The sequence below is a fragment of the Hypanus sabinus genome, chromosome 3 (assembly GCF_030144855.1).
Source record: "Hypanus sabinus isolate sHypSab1 chromosome 3, sHypSab1.hap1, whole genome shotgun sequence".
NCBI classification, from domain to species: Eukaryota; Metazoa; Chordata; class Chondrichthyes; order Myliobatiformes; family Dasyatidae; genus Hypanus; species Hypanus sabinus.
The window spans coordinates 4,923,975-4,943,755 of NC_082708.1; the positions used below are offsets into that span (position 1 = coordinate 4,923,975).

Here is a 19,781-nt window from a genome sequence, read left to right on the forward strand (position 1 = left end):
GAAGAGGAGGAGTGAAGGGGGAGGACGCAGCCCGAGGGGAGAGGAGGAGTGAAGGGGGAGCACGGAGCCCGAGGGGAGAGGAGGAGTGAAGGGGGAGCACGGAGCCCGAGGGGGAGAATGGAACCTGTGGCAGGAGAGGGACGAGGGGGAGGAGGCAGAATAGACAGAGAGGGAGGGTTGGGGGTTGGACACGAAGAAGGTGTGGGGGTGAGGGAGGAGAAAGTTGAGGAGTTAACAGCGGATAGTGGGGGAGAGAGAGAGAGGAGATTGGAGATTGCTTGTGTATGGGGTGGAAGGGGATAGCGGAAAGGTACAAAGCTCGTGGGTCTGCTGGGGCTGAATTTTTTGCAGGTGGTGTTTTAGAGCTAGCTGAACTGTATTGATGGGGATATGTGGGTGAATAAGAGGGGACATTTAAGATGTTATTCATTGTCACTTCCCACTCTTTTCAACTTTTTTCAAATTTTATTTTGAACTGGATATGCTACAGGTCCTGTTTCTGTGCTGTAGTTTTCTATGACTAGAGTGCGAAACTGGCCCTTATGGCCCAGCGAGCCATGCCACCCAGCAAATCACCTAGTTAACCCCAGCCTAACCACAGGACAGTTTACAACGACCAATTAACCTACTAACCTGTACGTCTTCAGAATGTGGGAGCAAACTGGAGCATCTGGAGGAAATCCACCTGGTCAAGGGAAGAACATACAAACTTTCTTGTAGAGGACACCAGAATTGAACTTCAAACTCTGACACTGCGAGCTATTACAATGTCGTGTTAACTGCAACACTATCATGTTATTTCATTAAAGGCATCATGTAAATCAGAAGTGGAGAGAGTGAGCACATTCAAGTTCCTAGTTGTGAAGATCTCTGAGGTTCTAAACTGCTCCCAACATGTGGGGCTGAGGGGAGAAAAGGATCAGCCATGATTGAATGGCGGAGCAGACTCGATGGGCCAAATGGCCTAATTCTGCTCCTATGACTTATGTTCTTGTATCGATGCAGCTATAAAAAGGAAAGACAGCAGCAAATTTCAAGTTTGAAGAGATTGTTTGGCACCTAAAACACTTTGAAACTTTTGTAGATGTAACGTGGAGAACATTCTGACAGGCTGCATCACTGTCTGGAACGGTGGAGGGTGCTACTGCACAGGACTGAAAGAAGCTACAGAAAGTTGTAAAATTAGTCAGCTCCATCCTGGATATGAGCCTCTGTTTTATCCAAGACACCTTCAAGGAGCAGTGCCTCAGAAATGCAACATCCATTGTTAAGGGTTCCCAGCACCCAGGACATGCCCTCTATTGTTACTAGGAAGGAGGTACAGAAGCCTGAAGGCACACACTCAGTGATTCAGGAACAGCTTCTTCCTTTCTGTTATCTGATTAATAAATGGACATTGAACCTATTAACACTACCTTACTTTTTTATATTATTTCTGCTTTGCCTATTTATTATAACTATCTAACTATTTATTATATACATAGTTAATGTAGTTGGTTAACTTTTTTTTCCTCTATATTATCTTGTATTGCATTGTAACGCTGCTGCTAAGCTAACAAATTTCACTACACATGCTGGTGATAATTAACCTGATTCTGAGTCTAGATGTTCCTGAGCTGCTTCAATTGCCACAACCTCAACCTGTTTTTGGCCTACTCTAAACTCTGATTTTTATATGTGGGTTTTGTTTTGCAGGTTACCTACAAGATGCTGAGCCATTCCCTGGGCATTCATGTCAACCAAGCAAAACAGTAAGTCGTGGAGCTTAAATCTGTTCTAAGACCATAGAATTAGGCCAATTGCCCCATCGAGTCTGCTCTGCCATTTATTCATGGCTAATCCCATTTTTTTCCCCTTCTCAGTGCCACTCACCCCCCCCCTTCTCTTCATAACATTTGATATAGCCTCCAATGAAGAACCTATCAATCTCTGCCTTAAATGCACCCAATGACTTGGCTTCCACAGTTGCCTGTGGTAACAAATTCCCCAAATTCACCAACCTCTGTCTAAAGAAACTTCTCCGCATCTCTGTTTGAAATGGATGCCGCACTATTCTAAGGCTGTGCCCTCTTGTCAAAGACTCCCCCACTATGAGAAACATCCTTTCCACATCTACTCTGTCTAGGCCTTTCAACATTTGAAATGTTTCAATAAGATTCTTCCCCTTGTCCTTCTGAATTCCGGCGAGTACAGATCTAGAGCTATCAAACATTCCTTGTATGATAACCCTTTCATTCCCAGAATTATTCTTGTGAACCTTCTCTGAACCCTCTCTAATACCAGCACATCTTTTCTTAGGTGAGAAGCCCAGAGCTGTTCTTCCTCAGCACTGACTCTCTATGCAAGTTAACCTTTAGGGTGTACTGCACAAGGACTCCAAGTCCCTTTGCAACTCATATTTTTGGATTTTCTCCCCATTTAGAAAATAATCTGCACATTTATTTCTTCCACCAAAGTGCATGACCGTGCATTTTCCAACATTATATTTCATTTGCCACTTTCTTGCCTAATCTGTTTAAGTCCTCTGCATCTTACCTGTTTCCTCAACACTACCTGCCCCTCCACCAATCTTCATACGATCTGCAAGCTTGGCAACAAAGCCATCGATTTCATCATCTAAATCATTGATATACAGCATAAAAAGAAGCGGTCCCAACACCGACCCCTGCAGAACCCCACTAGTCACTGGCAGCCAAACAGAAAAGGATCCTTTTATTCCCACTTGCTGCCTCCTACCGATCAGCCAATGCTCTAACCATGTTAGTAACTTTCCTGTAATACCATGGGCTCTTAATTTGGTAAGCAGCCTCATGTGTGGCACTTTGTCAAAGGCCTGAAAGTCCAAATAGATAACATTCACTTCATCTCCTTTATCTATCCTACATGTAATCTCTTCAAAGAATTCCAACAGGTTCGTCAGGCAAGATTTTACCTTAAGGAAACCATGCTGACTTTGTCCTATTTTGTCCAATGTCACCAAGTACTCCATAACCTCATACTTAACAATTGATTCCAACATCTTCCCAACCACTGAGGTCAGGCTAACTGGTCTGTAATTTCCTTTCTACGAGTGGAGTGACATTTGCAATTTTCTAGTCCTCTGGCACAATGCCAGAGTCTAATGATTTTGAAAGATCATTACCAATGCCTCCACACTCTACCGCTATCTCTTTCAGAACCTTAGGGTGCAGTTCATCTGGTCCAGGTGACTTGTGTACACTTGGGTCTTTTGGCTTTTTGAGCACCTTTTCCCTTGTAATAGTAACTGCATTCACTTCTTTCCCCTCACACCCTTCAATATCTGGCACACTGCTAGTGTCTTCTGATGCAAAATACTCATTTAGTTCATGTGCCATCTCCTTGTCCACTGTTATTATTTCTCAGGCCTCATTTTCTAGCAGTCCTATATCAACTCTCAACTCTTACGTTTTACATACTTGAAAAAGCTTTTACAATCCACTTTGCTATTGTTTGCTAGCTTGCTTTCATATTTCATCTTTTCCCTCCTAATGATTCTTTTATTTGCTCTGTAGGTTTTTAAAAGCTTCATCTATCTTTCTGCTAATTTTTGCTTTGTTGTAAGCCCTCTCTTTTGCTTTAACTTCCCTTGTCAGCCACAGTTGTACTACTTTGCCATTTGAGTATTTCTTTGTTTTTGCAATAAATCTACCTGCATTTTCCTCATTTTTCCCAGAAACTCTCACCATTGCTACTCTGCTGTCATCCCTGCCAGCAGCTCCTTCCAGCTTACATTGGCCAATTCCTCTCTCATACCACTGTATTTTGCTTTACTCCACTGAAATACAGCTGTGTCAGTCTTTACTTTCTCCCTATCAAATTTCAAACTTAACTCAATCATACTGTGATCATTGCCTCCTGAGGGTTCTTTTACCTTAAACTCCTTAATCACCTCTGGTTCATTAAATAACACCCAGTCCAGAGTAGCTGATCCCCATTAGGCTCAATGACAAACTGAGCCGACTCGTAGGCATTGAGCAAACTCTCTCTCGAGATCCATTACCAACCTGATTTTCCAATTGACTTGCATGTTGAAATCTCCCATGACTATCGTAATATTGCCCTTTTGGTAATGCTGTTTCTATTCCTTGTTGTAATCTGTGGTCCATATCCCGCTACTGTTGGGAGGCCTGTATATAACTGTCATCAGGGTCCTTTTACCCTTGCAGTTTCTTAACTCAACCCGCAATGATTCAACATCTTCCGATCCTATGTCACATCTTTCTACTAAATTGATGCCATTCTTTACCAGCAGAACCATACCACCCTCTCTGCCTACCTTCCTATCTCTCCGATTCAACATGTAACCTTGGATATTCAGCTCCCAACTACACAACCTTCCTTCAGCCAAGATTCAGTGATGGCCACAACATTATACCTGACAGTCTGTAATAGTGCAACAAGATCATATGCCATATTTCTTATACTCCGTGCTTTGAGATATAACACTTTGAGTACTGCATCTGTTACTGTTTTTGATTCTGTATCCCTAATGCACTGCTGGCTGCTATTTTGTCCTATCATCTGCCTGCCTTCCTGGACAGTCTGACTGGATGCTTTCATTGCTTTTTTCCATCTGTCCTATCCAGAGTCCCTTCACTGTGGTTCCCACCCCCCGCCATATTAGTTTAAAACCTCCCCAACAGTTCCAACAAACCTGCCCTCGAGAATGTTGGTTCCCCTCGGATTCAGGTGCTGAATTCCTCCATCACTGTGTGTTAATATGAGTGTAATAAATCTGTTTTTGTATCCACATGTTATGTATGGAACCTGGAAGAAACCCGAGTGGTCATAAGGAAAACGGACAAACTCATTACAGACAGTGGTTGGAATTGAACCCTGATTGCAGGGCACAGTTAGTGTCACACTAACTCTGCTGTCGCACTGAAGATTGTTTGCAGCCAGGGGTTTGTGCCACGAACCAAACTGTTCTTCCCTTGTGTTTTGTCAGGTTGCTTTATTACTATGTGGAGAGAAAAAGGAAGGAAAACTCTGGAGCTCAGCTCCATGTGACTTATCTTGTGTCTGGAAAAGCAGTAGAAGATGGAATTACGGTATGTCTTACAATGTAATCAGGTTTTAGAGTCGTATGGCTCTACAGCACAGAAACAAGCACTTTGGTGAACCCACAAGATCTATTAAGGTCTATATACTCGGGTATTTAAGTCCCAGCAACATCCTGTGGAATAGTTTTTAAGGTTTGATTTTACTGGTGGGGCAATGGTTTAACCTGACACTAATATATTTAAGATCAGTTGGTTTGTTTGTCCAAAGTTACTGTCAATGGCGGCTGAGGGGATATCTGATAGAGGTTTGTAAGACTGGGTGGCATAGATTAATAATGAAATGAAATGGTACATATTAATGGTACAAAGATATTGAAATGGTACAGATGAAGGAGTGGCTGAGGTATTGGTGAAGGGGCAGGGTTTCAGATTTCTGGGGAAGATGTGACCTGTACAAAAAGGACAGGTTCCACCTGAACCCAAGAGGACTCATTATTCTTGCGGGCAGGTTTGCTACAGCTATTGAGGAATGCTTAAACTAATTTGGCAAGGGATGGGAACTGGAGTGAAAGGGCTGAGAATGGGGCAATTGGTATACAACGGGCTGAGGTGTGCAGTGAGACTGTCAGGAAGGACATGCAGATGATGGGGCAAAATTACAAGTTAGTGGGATGAGTTAAAGTGTAAATGGGAGGCCAAAATCCAAAAAGGATAAATACAGGACTGAAGGTGTTAAATTTGAATGCACACAGTATACAGAATAAGGTAGGTGAGGGGGTGGGGTGGCTCTGTTGGTTTAAAAAAATTAAATGACATCCTATGTCACGGGATGACATAGGATCAGAAGTTATAGAATCCTTGTGGGTAGAGTTATAAACCGTCAAGAGTAAAAAGACTTAAAGGGAGTTGTATACAAACCTTCAAACTGTAGCCAGAATATGCGTTACAAATTACAACAGAAGATAGAAAAGGAATTTAATAAGGACAATGCTGTGATGGTGATGGGGGATTTCAATATGTAGTTAAATTGGAAAAATCAGGTTGGTGCTGGATCCTAAGAGAATAGAATTTCTACAAGGCAGCTTTTTAAGCTTGTCTGGATTGTGATAGTGTGAGCCAGCTAGCTAAACTAAATCAGTGCTGTTTTCATTCCAGTATCACAAGGTAGCAGTGGTGAGAGAAGACCAGTTGGAAGGTAAGAATCGACTTGTGCATTCTTTCCTACAATCATAACACACTGAAACAGAATGAGTCCATCAAGTCTGCTCCACCGTTATGTCATCGATTTATTCCTCCCTCTCAACCCCAATCTCCTGCCATCTCCCCATAACTTTTGACACACTGACTAATCAAGAACTTATCAACCTCCATTTTAAATATACCCAATGACTTGGCCTCCACAGCCATCTATGAAAATTAATTCCACAGAATTTCTACCCTCTAGCTAAAGAAATTTCTCCTCATCTGTTCTAAATTGATGTCTTTCTATTCTGAGGTATTGTCCTCTGGTTCTAGACTCCCCACTATAGAAAACATCCTCTCCAAATTCACTCTGTCTAGGCCTTTCAATATTTGATAGGTTTCAATGAGATCTCTTCCCACCACCTCCCCTCCCTCCACTTTGTTCTAAACTTCAGCGAGTTCAGGTTTATCGGCTGATCTTCGTACTCTAACCCTTTCACTCCGGAAATCATTCTCATGAATTTCCTCTGGACACTCTCCTCACGTCGGCAGATTATCCAAGTCTTCTTGGTCAATGTATATCCAGGGTGGAGTGTGTTTGTGTCTGTCTGCATCGAGAGCAGCACAGTAACATAGTGGTTAGTGTAATACTTTGTACCACTGGCCACATGGGTTCATCTGGTCAGCATGTCGGCATAGTGGTTAATGCTGCTTTGGTGCTGGAAGTGCGGCGGCACTAACAGGCTACCCCAGCACAATCCTCAGCCTGTGTTGGTTATTGACACGAACAGCACATTTCTCTTTTTGATGAGAATGTGAATAAGTAATCTTTAATATTTTAAAGATTAACTTTATTTATCACATGTACCTCAAAAAAATCAAAACATACCATGAAATGCATTGTTCACGTCAACAACCATCACAGTCCAAGGATTGTGCTGGTAGCAGCCCGCAAGTGCCTCCACACTTCCAGCGCCACATAGCAAGCCCACTACTGGACCAAAGTGTCTGTTTCCATGCTGTATGACAGGGCAGCTTTTGTCTTTGGAATGTGGGAGGATGCCTGCAGGAATTGAATCACCAGTCAGTGATTGCTGTAAAGAGACTGTGCTAACTGCTTCACGACATATGTCATGGATCATTTCATAGCACATTAGCAAACTGGTCTGCTCTGCACGTTGTCATTCATTCTTCAAGAGACTGAAGGTGGAAACATTGACAAGTTTCAAGTTCCTTGGTGTCAGCACCTCTGAAGATGTGTCCTTCACATTGATGCAGTTACCAAGATGGCACACCACTGGCTGTATTTCATTGGGAGTTTGAAGAGTTTTGGTATAGCACTGAAAGACCAGCACATTTCCTCAGAGGTATCGTGGAGAGCATTCCAGCTGGTTGCATCGCCATCTGGTATGGAGGTGCCACTGCACAGGATCAGAAAAAGCTGCAGAAAGTTATAAGCTTGGCCAGGTATATCGTGGGCACTAGCCTCCCCAGCATCAAGGAATCTTCAAAAGACACTGACTCAAAAAGGCTACATCCATCATTAAGAGCCCTCATCACCCAGGACGTGCCCTCTTCTCATTATAATGGCACCTGTGTGGCCATTAGACACTGCTTAGAGCAGTTTTTAAATAGTGTCAGTTGTGTGTGCTTGTGTTCAAAAAGCAGTGATTTTTCTTACTGAGGCCTCTGGTCAGGGGTGACCATGGATGTTATGTCTGCATTTGCAAGCCAGAGCAGAACAATATGACGAGCAAGCTGTTGCCCATGTAGCAGGCTTCCCCTCTCCATGCAGCTGATATATTCAAAGGAAAGGCAGAAACAGGTACAGAAGTCGATTGAGTTGCCAGTCAGTGTTGAACTGAACATTGCCTTAGGGAATCCAGCTTCCATTTTTTTCCTCTGTGTTTACTCCCAAAGCTATCCCATGAGTGGTTATAGCTACAGTGCAATGGATGTTTGAAATCAGAGTTTCTTAAGGTTGTCATAGCCAGAGAGGATAGCATGAATAAGCTCCCCCTACCTATTAAATGCACCCAATGCAGTGTGTCTCAAATAGTTTCTGACAACCAAGTCCAGTCCAGCTCCTGGCCTTCACGTATGGTTTAGCTACTAAGCCCAGTGGAACTATTTCTGCTGACATAAGGGACACCTTAAAACCAGTTGCTTCGAGCAGATGGGGCTCATCAGAAGGAAAACTGTCACTGATAGTTGGCAAGAAGTAAGTAGTAAAACAATCAGAGCTGTTTTGCTTGCCAGGGTTTCAAGCATTCAGGCTTGAAGATGCCAGAAATGGCCAGGAGTGAAAATGAAACATTTTCACTACTTCAATAAGTTCAGACCTGTGAAGACCTTCAAGGTAGCGATAATCATCTTGAATGTTACTGAAATGAAGATTTGGTAGATTCTATGAACATAGTCCATTATCTATACTAGGTGCCCACTGATTTTGTTAGTTTAATCAAAAGAGCACAGCAGCATACAGAGAATGAATTCCTTTCTTCATGACTTAGAAACTAGTACAGTTTTATAGTACTGTAGTAGAACATAAAACAGTACAGCACAGGAACAAGCCATTCAGCCAGCAGTGTTGTGCTGAGCAGCTAACGAGCAAATCAAACATCAATCCCTCCTACCTACACCGTGTCCATAGTCTTACATCTTCCTCACATCCATGTGCCTATCCACACGTCTCTTAAAAGCCTCTAATGTATTTGCCTCTACCACCACACCAGACAGAGTCATGGATGCTGGGAATATGCTGAGTAAAAAATACTTACCCCTTACATCCCTCTTGAACCTGCTCACCCTCCTCCCATCTTCAATGCATGCCCTAGAAAGGCCTGTTTCCATGCTGTATAACACTGCACTCAACCCAAGTTTATCCAGCCTCTCCTGGTAGCACTTCCCCTCTAATCCAGTCAGCATCCTGGTAAACCTTATTTAAAAACTTAATTTATTACTCAGTTAAATGGTTGTTTGTTTTTTTTTTAATCCTTTTTAGCTATTTCTATGAAAATTTGGCTAATTGGGCCAAAACATACTGATCCAAATGTGACCCAATTAACCAGACTCCACTGAATGTTTATTTGTCTTTATAGTATATTCAATGTTCTTCCACTTTACTGCTGCCGCAAAGTAACGCATTTCATGACGTGTGTCAATGATGATAAATCCTGATTCGGGGGCTTTGATGCCAATGAATTATGGCAAGTTGTGGAGCTGTCCTCTGAATGTTTTTATATCTATAGCAGTGAAGCTGAAGTTGGTGGTGACTGCCAGTGTGCACGTGTACAGTATTCAGAGAGTGATGCTAAAGGACAGCAGTCCCCTTTTCAACACGGATTATGAGGCTGTGAAGGAAAACCTGTTGAGCAGCAACAAGTAAGTGCTTGAGTGAAACCATGACAATTACACAGTTTAACATGTGGCTAAGCAGTCGGTGTAGGAGGGAGGGCATAAGATTCTTAGATCATTGGGCTCTCTTCCAGAGAAGGTGGGACTTATTGTGTGCAGTTTTGGGCTCCTTATTTTAGAAAGAATATACTGAAATTGGAGAGGGTTCAGAGAAGGTTCACGAGAATGATTCCAGGAATGAAATGGTTACCGAATGAGGAACATCTGGCAGCTGTTAGGCTGTATTCCCTGGAGTTCAGGAGAATGAGGGGGGAATCTCATTGAAACATTCTGAATGTTAAAAGGCCTGAACAGATTAGATATGGCAAAGTTATTTCCCATGGTAGGGGATTCTAGGACAAGAGGGCACGACTTCAGGATTGAAGGAAGTCCTTTTAGAACTGAGATGCAGAGAAATTACTTTAGTCAGAGGGTGGTAAATCTGTGGAATTTGTTGCCATGAGCAGCTGTGGAGGCCAAGTTGTTGGGAGTATTTAAGGCAGAGATAGATAGGTTCTTGATTAGCCAGGGCATCAAAAGGTATGGGGTGAAAGCAAGAGAGTGGGGATGACTGGAAGAATTGGATCAGTCCATGATTGAATGGCGGAGCAGACTCAGTGGGTCAAATCGCCTACTTCTGCTCCTATATCTTATGGCCTGAAAAGGATGGTTTGCACCTGAACTGGAGGGGGACTAATACCCTAGTGGGAAGATTTGTTAATGCTGCATGGTGGGATTTTAAACTAAGAGTTTCAGGGGGATGGGAATCAGATTGCCAGAACTATAACTGGAGCGGTTGTGGAGACAGATGTTGGTAAGACCTCAGACAAAGTTAGGAACCAGAGGTTGAGCATGATGTGACTAGTGTCCTGGGCTGTGTAATTTCAATGCAAGGAGAATTGACAGACAGACATACTTTATTGATCCCGAAGGAAATTGTAGAGAAGCTGGGAGCTTAGGGCATGGATCAGCATCTGGAATTATGTTAACACCATCGTTCCCACAGTCCTGATTGAGAAGCTATAAAACCTGGGCCTCTGTACCTCCCTGTGCAATTGGATCCTCAACTTCCTAACCGGAAGACCGCAATCTATGCTGATTGGTGATAATATCTCCACCTTGCTGATGATCAACATTGGCACACCTCGTGTGTGTGCTTAGCCCACTGCTTTACTCCCTCTATACACATGACTGCAAGGCTAGGCATAGCTCAAATACCATCCATAAATTTGCTGCTGATACAACCATTGTGGGTAGAATCCCAAATGGAGCTGAGAGGGCAGGGCGTACAGGAGCAAAATATACCAGCAATAACAAACTGCGAGTGTTGTCGCAGTAACAAACATACACTCAATGTCAGTAACACGAAATGGCTGATTGTGGACTTCAGAAAGGGTTAGATGAAGGAACACTTACCAATCCTCATAGAGGGAACAGAAGTGGAAAGAGTGAGCAATTTCAAGTTCCTGGGTGTCAAGATGAAGAGTGAGCAATTTCAAGTTCCTGGGTGTCAAGATGTCTGAGGATCTAACCTGGTCCCAACATATCAATGCAGCAATAAAGAAGGCAAGACAGCAACTATATTTCATTAGGAGTATAAAGAAATTTGGTTTGTAACCTAAAACACTCAAACTTCTATTGATGGACCATGGAGAGCATTCTGACATTACTGTCTGGTATGGGGGGGGGGGGGGGGGAACGGGTGGCTACTGCACAGGACCAAAAAGAAGCTATAGAAAGTTGTAAAATTAGTCAACTCCATCTTGGGTACTTCTCATTGTTAACATCAGGAAGCCAGGAAGGAGGTACATAAGCATGAAGTCACACACCCAGTGATTCAGGAACAGCTTCTTCCTTTCTGTTGTCTGATTTCTAAATGAACAGTGAACCCATGAACAGTACCTCACTTTTTTTTAATACTATTTCTGTTTTGCACTATTTTTAATATAACTTTTATATATATATATATATATATATATTTACCATAACTGATTTCTTATTTTTTTTTTATTTCTATATCATTGTACTGTTGCTGCAAAGTTTAACAAATTTAACGACACGGCGACATGTGCCGATGATAAATCTGATTCTTGTAGCCGGAGGGGCAGGACTGGCAGCTCATTATTTCGGGGTTCTGTTGCTTTAATTATGACAGAGTAGGAGGGATTAAAAGAGGAGAAGATAGCGTTATTATTTGGGGAGAATGTCACACAGTGCTCAGTCAGGGCAGATGGGAGAACTGGCCTAGTGAGGTGGAACTGAGAAATAAGATGGTTATGACTATGTTAATGGGGCTGTATTACAGACCACCCAACAGTCAAAGGGATTTAGAGGAATAAAATTCTGAAGAGATTGCAGACTGTTGCAAGGAACGCAACATTGTTATTGTAGGTAATTTTAACTTTCCACACATTGATTGGGAATCCCATACTGTAGAAGGACTAGATGGGATGGAGTTTGTCAAATGTGTTCAGGAAAGTTTTCTTCTTCAGTATGTAGATGTACCAAGGAGAGAGTGTGCAATACTGGATCTGCTATTGGCGAATGAGACAGGGCAAATAACAGAAGTTTGTGTAGGGGAACACTACATCCAGTGACCACAATGCCATTAGTTTCAAAGTAAATCTGCAAAAAGATAGGTTTGATCTGCGGATTGAGATTCTAAATTGGTGAAAAGCCAATTTTGCTGGTATCAGAAATTAACTGGCAAGAGTGGATTAGTACAGGCTGTTCACTGGCAAAGGTGTACTTGGTAAGTCAGTGGTCTTCAAAACAAAATTTTGAGCATACAAAATTTGTATATGCCTGTCAGAATAAAGGGTAAATATAACCAGAGTAGGGAACCTTATTTTTCAAGAGGTTGAGGTCCTGGTTAAGAGAAAAAAGGTGAATAGCAGGTATAGGCAAGTAGGAACAAATGAGCTGCTTATGGAGTATAAGAAATGTATGAAAATCAGGAATGCTAAAAGAAGGCACGAAGTTGCTTTAGCGGACAAGGTGAAGGAGAATCCTGTGGAATTCTACAGATGTTTAGAGCAAAAGGATTGCAAGGAACAAAATTGGTGCTCTGAAAGACCAGAATGGTAATGTGCGGAGCCAAAGCAGATTGGGGAGTTCTTAATTGAATTCTTCACTTCTGTATTTACTCAGGAGACTAAACAGTAAGTCTATTGAAGTGAGGCAGAGTGGCATCAACTTCATAGACACCGCACAGATTACAGAGGAGGAATTCTTTGCTATCCTGAGGCATATCAGAGAGGATAAATCCCCAGGGCCTGACAAGGTGTTCCCTTGGACCCTGTCGGAGGTAAATGCAGAAATTGATGGGCCCCTAGCAGAGATACTTAAAATGTCCTTAGCAACAGGAGAGGTACTAGAGGATTGGAGGATAGCCAATGTTGTTCTGCTGTTTTAAAAAAAAAAGTCTCTAAACATAAACCAGGGAATTATAGGCTGGTGAGTCTGACATCGGTTGTGGGAAAGTTATTAGAAGGTATACTAAGGGTAATACACACAAAATGTTGGAGGAACTCAGCAGGCTAGGCAGCGTCTCTAAAAAAGAATGAATAGTTAATGTTTCAGGCCAAGACCTTTTATCAGGCCTTGAGAAGTTAGTGCAAGAAGTTGGGGGTCTTCTTAATCGTGACCATGGACAATCTATACATGGCCCAGCCAGAACTGGACACATTTTTGGGCCTTGTTGAATTTAGCAAGATCTGCAACAGTACAGGGTTCCTCTAGCAATGGGCATTGCAGGAGATGTTGCACAGTTTGTGGCTCAGTTCCACATTCACAAGTTGTCAGGCTGGTTGTATGTCCCCATTTGCTTAGTGACACCTTTGAACAACCTCCACCAAACCTAACTAAGTCTGTTAAGGCACTTCCAGGTTGCCCAATTGCAATTAGCTCCTGGGGGAAGGCTTTCATCTGGTGGAATTTCCATTGTTGGGGGTTGTTTGAGACTGGTGAGCCGGTCTTTCCACAAGATGATGCAGGCTTCAGATGGGGTTGATTGTAATGGAACAACACTGTTCATGAAGCTCTTCCTTGACTTTAGGCGGCTGGGTGTGGGTGTATGACCATGTAGAGAGTGACTTTCATCTGATGTTTGACAGAGCCATTCTTTCTTGCTGGCTACTGTTCTTTTTATATTGGGGGAGCAATACCCACCAGGATATATAGGCTGTTGGTGTTTGTTGGTTTTAACCCTGTGATAAGTCGGCAGCTTGCATTCAGAACGGCATCCATCTTCTTAGCATGAGTCGATCTTTCCCATGCAGGGCAGGCATATTCGGCAGTGGAATAGCAAAGAGCAAGTGCACTGGTTCGCAATGTTTCGAGCCTATTGTATCCGCCTCTACCACCTTCACTAGCAGTGCATTCCAGATACTCTCACACTCTGTATGGGGAAACTTGCCTCTGACATCCCCCTTGTACCTGCTTCTAAGCACCTTAAAACTGTGCCCCCTCATGTTAACAATTTCAGCCCTGGGAGAAAGCATCTGGCTATCCACATGATCAATGCCTCTCATCATCTTATATACCTCTATCAGGTCATCTCTATCCTCCGTCACTCCAAGGAGAAATGGCCAAAAAGTTTTTCAAGGAAGTTACCAGGAGAAGGCAAGGCAGCAGATGGTGTCTGCACAGACTTTATTAAAGCATTTGACAAGGTCCTACATGGGAGGTTGTTTGTGAAGGTTCAATTGCTCAGCATTCATGATGAGGTAGTAAATTGGATTGGACATTGTCTTTGTGGGAGAAGCCAGAGGGTGGATGTAGAACACTGCCCCACTGACTGGATGTCTGTCATTAGTTGGATGCCACAAGGATCAGTGCTGGGTCCTTTGTTGTTTGTTATCTATATCAATGATATAAACATATAACAATTACAGCATGGAAACAGGCCATCTCGGCCCTTCTAGTCCGTGCCGAATGCTTTTTCTCACTTAGTCCCACTGACCTGCACTCAGCCCATAACCCTCCATTCCTTTCCTGTCCATATACCTATCCAATTTTACTTTAAATAACAATACCGAACCTGCCTCTACCACTTCTACTGGAAGCTCGTTCCACACAGCCAACACTCTCTGAGTAAAGAAATTCCCCCTCATGTTACCCTTAAACTTTTGCCCCCTAAGTCTCAACTCGTGTCCTCTTGTTTGATCTGAATGATAATGTAATTAAATGGATCTGCAAATTTGGGGATGACAACAAGATTGTGGGTGTAGTTGACAGTGAAGAAGGCTATCATGGCTTGTAGAGGGATCTGCATTGGCTGGAAAATAGCAGACAAGTGTGAGGTGTTACTGTTTGGTAGGTCCAACAAGGGTAGGTCTTACAGAGTGAACAGCAGGGCACTGAAGAGTGGTAGAACAAAGAGATCTAGGAATATAGGTTCATAATTCATCAAAAGTGGCATCACAGGTAGATAGGGTCATAAAGAAAGTTTTTGACACATTGGCCTTCATGAATCGAAGTATTGAGTACAGGAGTTGGGATATTATGTTGGGGAGGCCTGATTTGGAGTATTGTGTGCAATTGTGGTGACCTACCTACAGGAAAGATGTAAACAAGGTCGAAAGAGTATAGAGAAAATTTACAAGAGTGTTGTGGAGCCTGGAGGTCCTGAATTATAAGGAAAGATTAAATTAATTAAGACTGTATTCTTTAGAATATAGAAGATTGAGAGGAGATTTAATAGAGGCATACAAAATTGAGAGGTGTCAATAGTGTAAATGCAAATAAGCTTTTCCACTTGGGTCAGGTGGGACTACAACCAGATGTCATGGGTGAAAGGCGAGAAGTTTAAGGGGAAACTTCTTCACCCAGAGGGTTGTAAGAGTGTGGAATGAGCTACCAGTGCAAGTCGTACATGCAAGCTCAATTTCAACCTTTTAAGGGAAGTTTGGCTAGTAGGGATATGGAGGGCTGTGGTCCTGGTGCAGGTCATTGGGAGTAGGCAGTTTAAATGATTTTGGCATGGACAAGATGGGATGAAGGGCCTGTTTCTGTGCTGTACTCCTCTATGACTCCATGCATGTGGAACTCCACATGGCAGTCTTTTAAAGGTTTTAAAGATTAGCTTCATTTGTCACATGCACATTGAAACATATGGTGAAATGTGTCAACACACACAAAATGCAGGAGGAACTCAGCAGGCCAGGCAGCATCTAGGAAATGAGTACAGTCGATGTTTCGAGCCAAAACCCTTATGCAGGACTCTTCCAGAAAGGAACTTATACTCATTTTTTAATGTATTGCACTGTGATTGGTACGTTCTGTCATATCTGACAATGATGTTGTGGGAGAGTTTTTAAAAGCGGAAAAGCCATTACACCGGGACAGTTCCAGGAAGTCCTATTCTAGTGATAAGAATGGTTGTCACAGCTGAAGTCTATCATGGTTGCATTGATGACCATGTCTTGTCATGCCCCTTGCTCTCCATGGATCATTGTGGAACCACCTTCCTGGCCATTGGATCTCGCTGTTGATCTCGCCGTGCTTGGACACGTCCCTGTCTCACCGGGGTATGAGGCTTGCCAGTTACCCTGTACTGTTACAGTGTACTGATACCACAAAACAATGGCAGTTCATGGCATTGCGCAGTGATGATAAACCTGTTTCTGATTGTATCTTCACCTTCAGAGGAGATGACAGCCTGCGTCTTTACTAGCTGTAAAAATAACAGATGGAATTTGATGCAGAAAAGTGTAAAGTGTTGCACTTTGAGAAGATAGACCAGGATAGGACATGCACAGTGAGCAGTATAACCATATAACAATCAATCACAGCACGGAAACAGGCCATCTTGGCCCTCCTAGTCCGTGCCGAACCCTTAATCTCACCTAGTCCCACCTACCCGCACTCAGCCCATAACCCTCCACTCCTTTCCTGTCCATATACCTATCCAATTTTACCTTAAGTGACACAACTGAACTGGCCTCTACTACTTCTACAGGAAGCTCATTCCACACAGCTATCACTCTTTGAGTAAAGAAATACCCCCTCGTGTTTCCCTTAAACTTCTGCCCCCTAACTCTCAAATCATGTCCTCTAGTTTGAATCTCCCCTACTCTCAATGGAAAAAGCCTGTTCACGTCAACTCTATCTATCCCTCTCAAAATTTTAAATACCTCGATCAAATCCCCCCTCAACCTTCTACGCTCCAATGAATAGAGACCTAACTTGTTCAACCTTTCTCTGTAACTTAATTGCTGAAACCCAGGTAACATCCTAGTAAATCGTCTCTGCACTCTCTCTAATTTATTGATATCTTTCCTATAATTCGGTGACCAGAACTGCACACAATATTCCAAATTTGGCCTTACCAATGCCTTGTACAACTTTAGCATTACATCCCAACTTCTGTACTCAATGCTTTGATTTATAAAGGCCAGCGTTCCAAAAGCCCTCTTCACCACCCTATCTACATGAGACTCCACTTTCAGGGAACTATGCACAGTTATTCCTAGATCTCTCTGTTCCTCTGCATTCCTCAATGCCCTACCATTTACTCTGTATGTTCTATTTGGATTATTCCTGCCAAAATGTAGAATCTCACACTTCTCAGCATTAAACTCCATCTGCCAACGTTCAGCCCATTCTTCTAACCGGCATAAATCTCCCTGCAAGCTTTGAAAATCCACCTCATTATCCACAACACCTCCTACCTTAGTATCATCAGCATACTTACTAATCCAATTTACCACCCCATCATCCAGATCATTTATGTATAAATGTACAGGTACATAATTCCTTGAAAGTGACATCACAGGTGGATAGCATCATAAAGAGGTTTCATAAATAAAAGTATTGAGTACAGGAGTTGGGAAGTTATGTTGAAGTTGTATAAGATGTTGGTGAGGCCTCATATGGAGTATTGTGTACAATTCTGGTCAATTACCTACAGGAAAGATGTCAGTAAGATTAAAAGAGCGCAGAAGAAATTTACAAGGATGTCGCCAGGACTCAAGGACCTAAGTTATAGGGAAAGGTTGAATAGGTTAAAATTTTATTTCATACAGCGTAAGAGAATGAGATGTGATAAAGGTGTACAAAATTATGAGGGATATAGATAGAGTAAATGCAAGCAAGTTTTTTCCCCACTGAATTTGGTGAGACTAGAACTGGAGTTAATGGGTTAAGGGTGACAAGTAAAATGTATATAGGAAACTGCTTCACTCACAGGGTGGTGAGTGTGTAGAATGAACTACCAGCACAAGTGGTGGATGTGATTTCAATATAAGAGAAATTTGGATAGGTGCATGGATGGGAGGGGTATGCAGGGCTATGATCCGCTTGCTGGTCGATGGGGCCAGGCAGATAAATAGTTTTACACTGGCTAGATGGGCTGTATGGCCTGTTTCTGTACTGTTGTGTTCAATGACTAGCTTATTCTGGGGTCACCTGGCTGACTGTCTTCCTCTTTCTACCACAGGTATAGCGCCATTCAGTGTGCTGTTGCTGTTCCCCGGTCAGCCGAGGAGATGGCTCAGCTTCAGAAATCCATCCAGCAGCCATCCCGTAGTTCAGCTGAGCCCCCGAACAACAAACCCGTCGTGAACGGCAGCCCACCCGTGCCCAGTAAAAGCGCTGCCCCACAGCCCAAGGGAATCATGGCTATGTTTTCTGCCAAGCCTCCTGCCAAACCGAGCGACAGAGAGGAGAAAGTGGAGCCTGCTGCAGTGAAAGACAGGGAGAATTCTGTAAGTATCGTTGGACAGCAAGCTCAATCATTCGGGGCTTTGGTTTGGATTTGGCCGAAGTATTCATTGCTTCATAGGACAGTACAGCACGGGAACAGGCAAATCAGCTCACAATGTCTACTCCGAACATGATGCCGAATTAAACTAAATCCCTTCTATCTCCATATAACAATTACAGCACGGAAACAGGCCATCTCGGCCCTTCTAGTCCGTGCCATACGCTTACTCTCACCTAGTCCCACTTACCTGCACTCAGCCCATAACCTTCCATTCCTTTCCTGTCCATATACCTATCCATTTTTTTTAAATGACAAAATCGAACCTGCCCCTACCAGTTCTACTAGAAGCTCCTTCCACACAGCTACCACTCTCTGAGTAAAGAAGTTCCCCCTGTGTTACCACTAAACTCTTGCCCCTTAACTCTCAACTCATGTCCTCTTGTTTGAATCTCCCCTACTCTCAATGGAAAAAGCCTATCCACGTCAACTCTATCTATCCCCCTCATAATTTTAAATACCTCTATCAAGTCCCCCCCCAACCTTCTACGCTTCAAAGAATAAAGACCCATCTTGTTCAACCTTTCCCTGTAACTTAGATGCTGAAACCTAGATAACATTCTAGTAAATCTCTTCTGTACTCTCTATTTTGTTGACATCTTTCCTATAATTCGGTGACCAGAACTGTACACAATACTCCAAATTTGGCCTCACCAATGCCTTGCACAATTTTAACATTACATCCCAACTCCTATCCTCAGTGCTCTGATTTATAAAGGTCAGCATGCCAGAAGCTTTCTTCACCATTTTATCCACATGAGATTCCACTTTCAGGGAACTGTGCACCATTATTCCTAGATCACTCTGTTCTACTGCATTCCTCAATGCCCTACCATTTACCATGTATGTCCTATTTGGATTATTCCTACCAAAATGTATCACCTCACAGTTATCAGCATTAAACTCCATCTGTCATCGTTCAGCCCACTCTTCTAACTGGCCTAAATCTCTCTGCAAGCTTTGAAAACCTACTTCATTATCCACAACGCCACCTATCTTAGTATCATCTGCATACTTACTAATCCAATTTACCACCCCATCATCCAGATCATTAATGTATATGACAAACAAATCCATGTCCCTCCATTACTTGCATTTTAATCCATTAGTAGCCTCTTAAACATCTGCTTCCACCACCACCGCTGGCACTCTCCACCCTGTATAAAAAGCCAACTTCCCCACGCATCTCCTTAAACTTTCCTCCTCACCTTATTTCTACCCTAGGAGAAAGGTTCTGACTGTCTGTCCTATCTGTGTTCCTTATACTTTTATAATGTTCCCCCGAATCTCCATCACTCCAGGGAAAACAAACCAAATTAATCCTCAAGGTCATAGAAAAGTACAGCACAGAAACAGGCCTTTTGACTCTTCTTGCCAAACCATGTAAACTGCCTGTTCCCATCGACCTGGACCAG

The 19,781-nt window shown here is 42.9% G+C and overlaps 1 protein-coding gene across 3 annotated transcripts in view; it reads left to right on the forward strand.

The window, feature by feature from the left end:
• Positions 1-19,781, forward strand: part of pold3 (polymerase (DNA-directed), delta 3, accessory subunit) — a 33,513-nt gene that overhangs the window by 295 nt on the left and 13,437 nt on the right. For all 3 annotated transcript variants that reach the window (XM_059963577.1, XM_059963579.1, XM_059963578.1), the window contains exons 2-6: positions 1,696-1,751; positions 4,970-5,072; positions 6,180-6,219; positions 9,458-9,590; positions 18,043-18,310. In XM_059963577.1, coding sequence (XP_059819560.1) covers positions 1,696-1,751; positions 4,970-5,072; positions 6,180-6,219; positions 9,458-9,590; positions 18,043-18,310 — 600 coding nt within the window. The remainder of the gene's footprint in view (positions 1-1,695; positions 1,752-4,969; positions 5,073-6,179; positions 6,220-9,457; positions 9,591-18,042; positions 18,311-19,781) is intronic.